At 39.7% G+C, this 13416-nt stretch overlaps 1 protein-coding gene across 1 annotated transcript in view; it reads right to left on the bottom strand.

Moving 5' to 3' along the window:
- LOC140480146 (annexin A10-like) overlaps positions 1–13416 on the bottom strand; it is an 83829-nt gene that overhangs the window by 17800 nt on the left and 52613 nt on the right. The window contains exons 6-8 of the mRNA XM_072574899.1: positions 13155–13234; positions 4634–4693; positions 4409–4502 (exon numbers count right to left, since the gene is read on the bottom strand). Of these exons, the coding sequence (XP_072431000.1) occupies positions 4409–4502; positions 4634–4693; positions 13155–13234 (234 nt within the window). The remainder of the gene's footprint in view (positions 1–4408; positions 4503–4633; positions 4694–13154; positions 13235–13416) is intronic.

Here is a 13416-nt window from a genome sequence, read left to right on the forward strand (position 1 = left end):
ATACAGCAAACAGTTAGCCAAGAGTTGTGGGATCCCAAAAAAGTCTGCCATAGATTCTTGGAAGTTGCCAGTTGCCAAATGGTTGAATGTAGCCATCACCTTGATGGCTATTGAAATATGATGGCCACACATTCCTTCAGGTCAGAGGTCCCCAACCAACAGTTGACGTAGTTCAGTGACAGTGTCTCAGAACCTCCACACCCTGTGGCGATGAGAATCTTGGTGAGTGGTGAGAGGCATATTTACACCCATTTTCACACCACCTCATTGAAATGCATTTTTCTACTCTTTTCCATGCCCGATAGAAAGAAGACAGTGACAATTTCCAACATGAAATTCAGAAGGGGAACCTGAAAACTCTAGCTCACTACTTGCTTCTCTGGCCCACTATCTTGGACTATAGTACCCAGTAAATCAGGAGTGCTCCTCCCCTTCCCACCATGCACAGACATTGGCATCGGACACATACCAGCTGCATTCTATCATCATGACCCATCTCTGACCAGTTCTCCACACCAATGCTATACTTTGGAGTGCACCAATACCTAGCATTGTGATGCTGCTGCTATGACACTTTAGGACAGCAACCCACCTCATGAATTCAACCAGACAGCATCTCAGTGTTCCTTCCTCTTAGTGCCTACTAGAGTGCTCAGAACATCTGTGTCTTCCTTTATCTTGACTTTTTGTGTTTTTTATTCCCTCATTTAGAACTTAACAGCCTCACAGTCCTTCTGTCTTTCAGTGCAGACAGAAAGCCAGGCAGCTTGTCATGTTTGGAAGCAGTGATCAGTAATTAGGCTGGGCATAAAAACAGAAATTACTGCTGAAACTCAGCAGGTCTCTGATGAGAGGTAGCCTGAGTAGTTTGATTTTTGTAGCTGCAGTTACAATGACAATTGATCAGGCAGGTGATGTAAAATAGCAATGGTATATGGATGTAAGATTCTATTTCTAATGAAATGTTACCCACACCACCTATGTGCTCTCAGAAGCTTTTCCTTTCCATTATTGTTTCCCTCCCATTACTTTCATTGTAAAGGACTACTTGTGGCTAGCAGTGATTGACCTGATGCACAACTGGGCTTTAATTACAGTGCCAGTGATACAAGTCTTGGAAGCTCCCAACAGTGTGGAGTACTTCTACTAACAGTGAGCATAAGACACAGTCCTATGGAGGCATGATGCATACATGATGAGCAGCGCAGTGGCAAACTGAGTGCGGTAACTCACTGGAGCCCACAGAGCTCTTGATGAACCTTCTCGTATTTGAAACAGCTTATTTTTGTTGAAGTCCAGCCCAAAATATTTTTTAATTAAAAAACCTTCTTACAGAAACTTCCCAAATCATCAATCTGAGGGTTTCAGTTTTTAAGATAATTTAATTGGATGGTCATACTTCCAACAGATCCTGCTCATAGGTCCTGCTCATAGGAGAGATTCCAACATGACTGGAGCACCTAATCAGAGAACAGATACCCCTGAGCCAGCATTGGTAATGGACGTCACTGCTGCATGGCAGTTGTTATAAGTTTGGGCCTCTGATATATATTATATATACCTCTCACTCAGTTGGTTGTTCTCTACACAAGGCCACAATGATACCTAATGATTTACTGTTTGAAACAAAGTCATAATTCATGCTGTCATTCTGTGGACTTTACACACTTGATGCTTTTCTATTTATATATTAATTCTCAACAAGTTATGTTCAATAATATTAAATGAAAAAAAAGAGCTGAACAGGTGATATAATGATGATCTGTTCTCTTCTTTACTCAACTTGTATGGTTCCCTGGCCAGAAGTGATTTTTCTGGTCTTTGAATAGAGCCACAGTGTTAAGTGATTCAAAGTTCTTCCCTAGGCTAATTTTCACTTTGATGATCATTCTCTTCTAGCTGTGAAACATGCTATTCCTCCTGCACCTTTAACATTTGTACCCTTCAATGAAAATGGAAGATTTTCTTCACCATTGGGCCAGTGCCATTTTTTACATTGCTAACTTGGAATGTTGTCATAAGTTGCTGTTGTTCTCAGCACTCCAGAAGATAATATTTAACTTTGTAGTCATTTTTGATTAGTTATTTTTGTTTTCTTTGCTTTTCTCCTCTGTCAGAAACCTTACAAATATTCTTAAGCCACAGCAAGTTGTCAGTACTGTAGCCACAGCATTAAAGCAACACTCACAGCATCTTTTCAATTGCTTCAACTTGTCGTTGCAGATTCTCAAATTTGCATAAACTTTTAAATGACATCCTTGGAGCATTCTGACCTCTGAAAATTTGCAGTTGATTTATATCTGTTTATTTTGAAATTAGTATTTGTCTTGTTCCAGCCAGAGAGAAAATTGATCCTGTACTTTGCAAACGTTAATTTACATTATCAGATTGCAAATGTTTTTGTGAAATCACACTTTTGTTTTAAATTTAGGATTGGGTGACATGAGAAACATTGTACCCATAGTTGCCTTGAGCAGGTGATGATGAGAACTTTCTTCGAACTGCTGTAGTTCTTGTGATGATGTTTCTTTAACTATAGTATCAGGAAATGAATTTCAGAATATAAACCCTATATTGTTGAAGAGGCAGTAATATGAATCCTAATCAGAAATGGTGTTATTTAAGAGAAATCCCACAGTGTTGCTGCTGTTGCCCTTCTGGATGGATGAGGTTTCAAGGGAGATAGGTATTGCAGTAAATTCGATGAAGCTCTGCATTGCATCCAGTAGATATTAATAATGTAGCCACTGTAATAGTGTTGGAGGAAGGAGATTTTTAATTCACAGACGCTGATCAAACAAACTGCTCTGTCCTGAATGGCTTCTAGCTTATCATGTGCTATAAAATGTTGGACTCCAGCATGTTGAAGGCACCATCAGTAAAACAATACCGTGGTTCATAATTTGTCTCATGAGTTTGGAAAATGACGATGCACTTGTCTAACATCAACCTTTCAAAAAATAGTCAAAATCATGAAATGAAGTAACTAAGGGGGTGAGGCACTGCTTGAAGAGACTGATGTTGATATCCTGTGGCAGGTAGGGCTGTGGTCCTAAAGAACCCAATGCAGGCTTCGAACAGATCTATTGCCTATAATGAATTTAATTCTAGGATGTTTTTGAAAGGAAAATGTGGTGGAAAAATGCATTTAATCATGTTGTCTTCTTAGAGTCAGATTTACTGTTTTTTAAAAATTATTAAAAATGAAATGCAATAAAAGGACAATTTCTTCTGTACTTACTTCCAGTTCATTTAACTCAATGTAAACACCATCAGCAGTGCTTTGATGGCTGTGTGGTAGTCACTCAAAACAAGGATTATAACTGCTCATGGCAAGATCCTGCATGTGAGTGTTTTAATATGGGGAAGCTGAATCTATAATGTAAATGCAGCTGATCAGGAAATGCACCTAATCTTAGGTATAGGTATAACGGATGGATTTATTATTTGGTTTGGCTGCATTATGACACACCTTCCATGGCCATCATTATGGAGGTGGGACTGGAACCTGGTGCTTTTGGCCCAGAGGGAATGATGCAAACGCTGTACTACAAGACCTCCTAGTGCTGTGGTTTGTAAAGATCTGCATCTATGCTTCTAACGATCTCAGTGTGCAGTCACACTCATAACAGGATACTGCAGGGAATCAACGTGCAAGGCATAATGTCTTCCATCCATTAAAATTGATTGCTGGGGAAACGACAAATCCATGTTCCCAAATTTCTGGCATGTACTCCTATGACAGCAGATCATGGCTATTATGGAATGATAGAATTGAGTTTAAAATTCAAGTTTATAATTAAATGAAAGTCCTTTGATTCTCAGTTCATTAGCTAATCTTGGTGCCAGTATTATATTCTGTCAGCAATACAGGCAGATAAAAGTCTGTGAAACCTGATCTTCATGTATTTTTTTCATTCATTCACAGGATGAGCACATTGCTGGCTAGGCCAGTATTTATTGCCTATCCCTAATTGCCCAGAGATCAACCACATTGCTGTGGGTCTGGAATCACACATAAGTCAGACCAGGTAAGGATTGGCAGTTCCCTTCCTTATAGGACATTAGTGAACTGGCCTTCATCTTCAGGAGAGGACAGAGAATAAACTAGGTGACTGGAATTCACACGACCTTCAAGATTTTTCTGTTAAAGTAGTACTGATTCTAATAATTGCATATATAACATCTTTACATAGCATATAAAATGATATAAAATTTGGTTTCATTTAACAAAAATAACTTACCTCCTGTGAAAATTTAAAGAGCTCTTTAAAATTAGTTTGATCTTTACTTTTGTGATACAAAAGCTAGTGCTTCCAAATAAACCTGTTGGACTATAACTTGGTGTTGTGTGATTTTTAACTTAATAAAATCATAAAAGGAAGTCAACAATAGAATCTTTAATTACCCATCCACAATTGCTGATAGCTCTTTCTACACAGGATATCTTGCAGCATATTTTTATGCTCCCCTGATTCGCCTTGGCATGCGTCCCAAAGAATCTAATATATCAAAAATTAAAAGAGAGAATTTTCAGTGTCATGTTATCAATTAGCTCATCAAAAGTCCTTTGTTCAATAATTTAAGTAACTCTAGATAGCATTTGAAAATATGTAAAAGATTTTTCTGTTACCCTAGCATCCTCTGCAGCCATGGCTTGATCCTCATACTCATATCCCTCTTCTCTGGCTCCCTGTGAATTATACTCAGCATTAATTATGGTGACATTATGAATTAGTCCAGGATGAATTTACTATAACCATCCTCTACCATGTCAGGTTTTCACACTGCCCTTCATTGTATGCAGAGGTTTTCCTTTAAGGACTCCATGTGCTGTGCGTAAATAATGTTGTGACGCTGCCTGGCAGACTAGTTAGCCTGCTGTCGGTCTACAAGCTGGACAAACAGAAATCAGTTGGTTGCTTTAATGCCTGATTCATATCAGTTTTGCAGGTGACATAACTCCTTTCTCCTCCAGCAGTCCAAGTTGTGTCAGATTTTCACTCAATTTAGGATACAAGAAATACCTCGAAGAAATTCACCCCTCAACAGGTGCCATCTTACATTTAGAGAACACAGGAGCATAGTTGTAACATAAATGAAGTATGTTAATTCCTTTTGCTTAAGGATTTCTGCTGGGTATATACAGTTAAGCTAAAAGATACAGTACAATGTAATCTCCAGACACAGCCTCAAATTTAACAGAGCTGAGAACCTGTGACAACATCTGGTACTTGGCTCATTCGTATGTTGGCTTCTTAAAATGGGCATCATTCAAATTTGATACCACAACAGGCCCAGAGGCAATGTAAACAATACCATCTGCTCAGAATGACCACTTTTGAGCTTGCAGTCAGGCTTCTGAAGATGTGATTCAGGTGCCTGCTGCATTCTCGAGGGAATGACTCTTCAGAGAAGCTTGGTCATTGATGACATTGTGAAGTTGGAAGGTACTAGCTCTTTGGGGAAGAAGCAGGAGCAAGATGTGAGGTAGGAAGAAAAGGAGGCAGAGCAAGATGACACTGAACAGGAATTAGCACCAATTGCATGACTAGGTGCCTTCTTCCCGTCTCTCCTGGACAAGGACCTTCGTCCTGTCTCTCTCATGACCTCCAGTATTGGATCCAGGTTGACATCGATGAACTGAGAGTCTGCCCTACCCCAGGTGCTAGGTTTCCAGTTCTCCTGTGGCATCACACTCCCCAGTGGTATAGTCGATGGCTTTGGCATGAATTGCAGCATGGTTGTCAGGACAACCAGCAGCCTCAGAAATAGTTGCTGTGGATATCTCGAAATGAATCCAACAATTGATCTTATCCCCCCCATTTCTACTCCTTACTGACTCTCGGGACAGAAAACTATGTCTATAAACACTCTCCCCTGTGGAAATCTGAACTTTTAACAGTTTCCCAGTAGAAGTAGTTTCATGCTCGAAAAGCAAGAGTCGATAAAGAATGAAGCTGGAAAAAGCACAGCAGGTCAAGCAGCATCAGAGGAGCAGGGGAGTCGACAGTTCAGGTTGGGACCTTCCATCAGGATGCTGTTTGACCTACTGTGCTTTTTCCAGCTCCACACTTGGTTGATTCTGACTTTCCAGCATCTGCAGTCCTCACTATATTCAAGTTGCTCCACGAGCAAACTTATGGTGAAGTATCTGTATTAGATTACCCTTGGCCTTCTCTTTTCAGAAGTGAAAACACCCAGCCTGTTCATTGGCTTGCAGTTTTTGTATCATCTTTGTGCAACAAAAATGTTCAATATCTCAACTTGTCTGGATCAATTATACAATGTAACAATGTCTTTAATTTTTATGTATACATTTGGTCATTTCAGTTTTCTTTTATTTCTGCTTCCATGAAAAGTGGAAACTAGATATTCAACTTTGGTGGTGTTTTTGGATCGGAGCATGCATCTGTGCTGCTGTTGAAATAAATGCTCACTGTTATCTCGTTAAAATCCTACTTAAAGTCTCTCCTTCACACCAACAGGGGGCAGTATGACCTTGGGCATTGTATTGTTCTGAATCACTTTTGTTTCTGAAGAAAATTGCCAGTAAATGATTGTGATCATTCCTTTGAATGAACAATGTTTTAAATGAGTTTAACAATGGATTACTCTAATACTGAAAAGCATCCCCCATACAAGTAAGCAACTGAAAAATTGAATGTGACTGAAGATGGCGAGATCCTCAAACTTTTCCTGTTGTTTTTGTGCCACACTGATCTATGCACCTTCTTCACTTCTTAACATTATTCAACATGAGAGTGCAGAAATCCCACAAAATGCTTGAAATGCACTTTATGTATTTATTGAGAAGAGTCCACCATTTTCTGTTGCAGGCATGATGAGCAAGTAGGAGAACCCAGGTGCAAATTCACATCTCTATTTTTATTTGATATTTTAATGCATAAAAGTTTAGCTACCATCGTATTACTTGACTACTTTGGAAACTAGTACATAAATCATCCCAGGAGAAATGGTTTTGCTCAATGTCTGAATGAAACCATGTTGGTATTAACAGAAACTTCCTTGTTCCACTGACAGCAAACTCGTTTTGAAGGAATTGAACCACCCCCATATTTTTCTTTCCTCCAATCTTAGCCTATTAAATCTATCTTACATAAGATGGAACACAAGTCTCACTTTAGGACAGATACTTGCTATCACTGACAAACCAAACTGATTACATCTTACCAGTTTGGTGTTTTCAATTTGATTGAGCAGTGATCCATAGCACACATATACGAGCTGTAATAATGTGAGCCAGTGGTTCCTGATGTTATGACATGTTACTTACCTTGCCTGAAATGACCTTGTATCACTTTATGCACACAAATAATAGCCAACACCCTGAGCTGCAGCCAAAAATGTGTGACGGGAGTGCTATAACAACTAAATTCCCAGGGTCTGAGAAAGGTGAATATTAATTCACTCAGCTGGAAGGTTTGTTTTTAGACGTTTTGTCAACATGACTAGGAAACATCATCAGTGAGAGCCTCTGATGATTTTACTTAGTCATGGTGAGGAAACGTCTGAAAACAAACCTTCCAGCTCACTGAACTAACTTACATTCATATCATCAACCTGAGCTACAAATCTTCTCAAAATCACTGAAGCTGTATATTTTTAAAAGATTATTTTGCTGAGATCTGCAATGACATTCAAAAGCAAAGGTAAACCATGATGCTTTCCATCTGGTGACCACTATTGATCCCACTCTAGGACAGCCACAACTAATGCTCACATGTCATGGCAGTGAGCATTGGTCAGCAAACTAACAAAAAAAAAGTCAGGTAGCCTATCACCTCTCAAATTTTAATAGTTATTGGTGGAGACCCATGAGCATTATCTAAGTCTCACATTTTTACAAAGCACTGACAAGAAAACATGTTTGACAATTATAGAGTCATCTTTAAGAATAAATAATATTTGAGAAGTGTTTGAATAAAGTGCTGTCATTTTGAAATGTTTTTGTTCAAGATGCCTTTGGAATATGCTTGTTGACAAACTATAGATAATAATAGTATAACTTTTAGTCCTGGACTATATTACACCAAGTAGTTGAGCACAGTCTAGTGGTCTATCAATGTAGCACCTTATTTTTTCTCCTGTTCTCACTGCTTACCTAACTATATAGTGAGCAGTTACTAAATGAGAGGAGTCTGATAGTCATTTGCTTCTCTGCATGCTGCACAAAACCATTCAATTATGTTCAGCCAAGATTTGGATGTAAGACCAATGCAACGTTAGCTTACATTATAATTGGGGTGGCAAAATGATCAACAGATGTCTTGACGGGTGCCTGAACCTTTACACATTGACATTTCCGCTGTTTTGTTTTATTTATTATAGGATTTAATGAACTGCACTGGGAATAACGTTTGTGTTTATTAAGGTCATTTAATTAAAAGCCAACTAGAGAGGTTCAGCACAGTTATACAGTATTGAAGGATCTTTAAACAATTAACATTAAAATTGCAGCTGGATTTAGTCAGTTAAGGCCTGTAAAAGTGTCATGACAAATTTAAATACACCATGATAATGCAGCGGATTCTTTGTCCTGGAACATGACTATAATGGCAATTGACAGATGAATTTATGAGGGAGAGAAGCATTCGACAGGCTGGGAGAAGAGAAGGCATATAGAATGCACAACTTACAACAAGCACTAGACCATAAACCTCTAGCTGATAGGATGGATGTACTCAAGATGGTGACACTGTGGTACACAGTACTGGGAATGACACTGGGAATCCTCAGTATTAAATGTGGGCTTCCTGAAGTTTCACGGGATTAGGATCAATTTGGGCAAGGAAATCTTCTAACTCAGTTAGCTGAAGAAACAACACTGTCTTCATATTGAACACCACTCAGTGGGTAACAAGGACACAGTGATGTATTCTGAAGAGGTGATGGGAGTTTAATGTCCATCACTGAGACTGAATCATTACTGATTGATTTGGTGAAGTGCAGAATTGCAAGACTGGCCTGCAGCAGGTAGTAATGAAACCAACGAGAGAGAAAAATCTGTTTGACCCCAATGTCATCAACTTAACTGTCACAGATATATATGTCTCTGGTTGTATAGAAATGGCATGTCTACCGCACTGTCCTTGTGAAGCCAACAGCTTATATCAAGACTGAAGACACTCTTACATTGTGTTCTGTGGCATTAGCACAATGCCAAATAGGATAGATTCAGAAGAGAGTCAAATTGGGAAAAAAAATCAGAAGCTGAAGGTCATCAATTGTAGCAGAATCATCTTTCACCACAATCTGTAACCTCATAGATCAGCATAACCCGCACTTGACTATTACCATTGAGCTGGACGTCAACATTAGTTCAATAAAGAGTGTAGGAATGAATGCCAGAAACAACACCAGACACGCCAAGAAATGAAATGCTATACTGCAGAGGTTATAACCCAGGACTATCGGCATGCCAAACAGCAGAACCAGCATATAATAGGTGGAGTTACGTGGCCCCACAACCAATAGATTATATCAGGATTCCAAATTCTCGATACATCCAGTCATGAATGATGGTGGGAAATTAAACTACTAAAGGGAGTAAAGGGCTCCATTACATCATTTATGAAAACTCAGCACATGAGTACAAATGACATGATTAAAGTATTTGCAATAATTTGAATCAGGAATGTTCAGTGGATAATCATTCTCAGCTACACTTGAGGACCCCACATCATGAATGCAAGTCTTCGGCTATTTCCATGATAAAGAAATGACTCTAGACACTAGATGCAGAAAAGGCTATTGGGCCTGACAACATCCTAGCTATACCGAAAACTTGTGCTTCAGATCTAATTGGACCTCTAGCCAATTTCCTCCAATACAGCATCAAAGTTGGCAGCTACTAACAAAATGGAAAGTTGTCCACATACAACCTTTTTGCAAAAAGGGGAACAAATACAATTTGGTCAGTTACCACCTCATCAGTCTACTTTCAATCATCAGCAAAATCAATGGAAGGAGTTGCTGACACTGATCAAGTGGCACTTACTAATTAATAACCTGTGCTATTTGGATTCTGTCATGGTCACGCAGCTCCAGATTTTAATTCAAGGACAAAACATGGACAAAAGAACTGAATTTGAGAAGAAAGGGTTGCAATTGTAACCAAACAGCATCTGATCAAGTGTGACACTAAAGGAACCAAGCTAATTGAAGTCAATGGAAATAAATTGGAATCTTGGGTTGAATCTTACAAGTTTTGGCTAAGTCCAAGTTGCATGGAGTTTTTGGGAGGGTTTGTCACCTCTAGATCCAATGAGTTCCCTTTGTTTATCTTACTAAACTCACCTCATTGTAGAGTCAGAGTCATACAGCACACACACAAACCCTTCAATCCAACTTCTCCTGGCAAACCAAGTTTCCCAAACCAAACTAGTCCCTCTTGCCTGCATTTTGCCCATATCCCTCTAAATCTTTCCTATTCGTGTACCTATCCAAATGTCTTTAAAAATGTTGTAACTATACCTGCAGCTACCACTTCCTGTGGCAGTTCATTCCTCATACAAACTACTCTCTCTGTCAAGTCCCTTTCAAATGTGTAGGTGCTACTCCGCAAAGTCAGTCGGAGGTCTGGGTTCAATACACTCATGGAGAATCGGTCTTCAGTTCTAAAGGAAGTTTAAGGAAGGCCTGTAGGAACAGTAGATGGGGTGCATTGGAGTGATGTGTGGGGGTTACCACTGACAAAAGGCATGAGGATGTCAGGGTTGGGTTTGGAAAGCATTTGTGGAAGTGAGCATAAGGACAGTGATGGGGGCAGTCTCAAGGTGGATGGGAACCATAGAGAACAGCATCAAAGCACATGGAAGCTATGACCAGGGAGGCTATTGGCAATGACCACCACCATACGCTTTGCACTGTGAATTAGAGAACCAGGGTGGGGGATATCAATAAGATGTAGTGAAGGAGTTCAGTTGCAGAGGACAGTTGGAAATGAGATTCAATGTGGTCAGTCTACACTTTTGGGAGCTGGTAGGTGTAAATCATCTGTCAGGGTAGTGCAAGGTGGAAGAAGACATGGAGGCTCTGGGAGGTGGAGTGGAGGTGGGGTAGCCGGTGACTAGGCAAAGCCAGATGCAGATGGTGTCCAGAAATTAATTGTCTTTTTGATGGGCAAAGCATGGTACCTACATCTGCTGGACTTTAAGATACTGAACGGGCAAATACATGAAACTTACATTTGCAAGTTCCAGCTATATATCATTTGCGATCAATTTTTCACACAGAAGAAATACATGCAGGGTAAACATGCGCATGTGTCAAATGTTCGTCAAAGGCAGATTGCATCATGTTATTGGTGCTGGCTGAACCAACATTGTCATCACAGTTTTGCAGAAGTTAGGACGAATAACTTTGGAGAGGCTAATGCTGGCCAACTGGTGCTCACTAGTTGCAGAATGTTGAAGGTTGCTGTGGGACAAGGGAGCATCGCTGTATCATAAGTCATGTAAGTATGACAGTGGAATCTAATGAATGCAGTGGAAATTGGAATGGTTGAGGTGGATCCAGGATGCATAGGAGTAAAAGCAAAGCAGGTACTCCTCTTGGGATTTAATGTATTAGTCACTCAGCCGTCATGGCACCTTCACAAAGTTGATACACATGCTGCGATCAGGACCTTGCTGGAGCAGGTGATAGGTCTGCTGAAGATCTGACTCCACAGCTGAGATTGGTCTCCAAGAGGAGTCATCCAGTATAGTCTGGACAGAACATGCTAAATAATACTGACATGTGTGCACAATTGAAGCAGGCAATAAGGTGATATGTTAGATGTTGACGAGCCAGGGGAGGGGAACAATCTTCCGAGAAGAAGGATGAAAACTTGGGAGGACGAAGCTCTCCTTGTGGATGACAGAACTCAGCTGCATCAGGTCCTACAAGGCACTCAGGAGCTGATTGACACTCAGTTCCTTTAGATGGGAACTGGGTGGAGAAAACCATCATAAACTGTCAAAATCAAAAGGCCGACATCTAGGTCATATTGTTAGTGTAAACTGCAGCCGATAGTTCTTTCATTTGTATTCTCTTTTGTTTTCCAGATGACATAGAAGCTTATGTTTAAGCTTGTCCAAGTGCTTGCCTGCATCGGATACTCCCCTGCTGAACAAGGACAAGATGTGAATAACTGCATTAGGAAAGAATTTTGTAGGTCTTAGAGAGGGTGTTTCGATGGGATGAAACTCAGGACAGGTAAAGTGTGTGGCGTAGGCTTTGAGTGGTGATGAGGGTGATAGGTGCGAGGGACTGTCAGCCATGCCTGCTGTATGCCATGAGCAAAGTAGCTTTGTGCCTGCTCTTGACTGGGTTCTCAGCAGGCTTTTAAAGATTGTGCAAGTGCAATGATGCACTCTTTCAGTGAATATCCATTGTATGTTGAGTTGTTCTGGGAATAACACATGGTAAGATGCAGCTGGAATCTGCATGAGGGATAGTATTGGGTGGGGTAGCGAGCTGTGAGAAAATCTGCTAGGCCTTGTGATGAAAATCCTTTAAAAAATTGACACAACTCACATTTAGCCAAAAAAGTAAGATTCAGTCAATAAAATTTAACTTAATTTCCAACATTTGAACCAAAATAACAAAAATCATAAACATTATTCATTTCCTATCATGGTCAGTATACATTTAAGAGACACGGCATATCAGCATTACTTTAAAAGACATGCTCATGATATCATCACTGCATCAAAGCACATACCTGAGCAATGTCCCAGACACCAGTTGTTCCTGGGATCACTTGAAGTACAATGCACGACTAGAAACCTACTCTTTTGCTGTAACGGAATGGTATAATTCTAGCCTAGCCACCTAAGTGACCGTAAATGTATTATTTGTACACAATAGTCAGCTGTAATAAACAGCATTTAGATCTTTCAATACAATATTGTCCACACCTAGTTTCTTCTGCCGTGAGGGATAACATAAGCATTGCCACATCAGGTAATGCATCCTGCTGGAGGCAAACCTCACAGCAAACAGGAATATTATGTTTAACTTATTTCCAAGCTTTTGGAACAATCTAAGATATAATCAGAGTTGCTACTTGGTTATAGTTAGTGATTTTCCTGTTACACAGTACACTTATTTCCCAAAATAACAGATCTGAAGTAAGTTCAAGATACCTGTGCAAGTATCATTAGGGTATCCCTGAAGTGTCCAGATGTTTCTGAATCAATATCCTCTTGAAGTGGCGCACCAAATTCTAAAAGCAAAACAGAAAGTGCATTTGTTATTAGCTATGAAATATTTATTTTTACAGAGAATATCATAGATAAGGAACTGTAATAGTCATGGTACCAGATTAGTAACCCAGTAGTCCTGAGTTTAGACACCAAGAATGATTATTACTGAATTTGATAAATTTGTTTGAGAGTTACTCCTAGA

The sequence above is a fragment of the Chiloscyllium punctatum genome, chromosome 1, assembly GCF_047496795.1.
Source record: "Chiloscyllium punctatum isolate Juve2018m chromosome 1, sChiPun1.3, whole genome shotgun sequence".
NCBI lineage: Eukaryota > Metazoa > Chordata > Chondrichthyes > Orectolobiformes > Hemiscylliidae > Chiloscyllium > Chiloscyllium punctatum.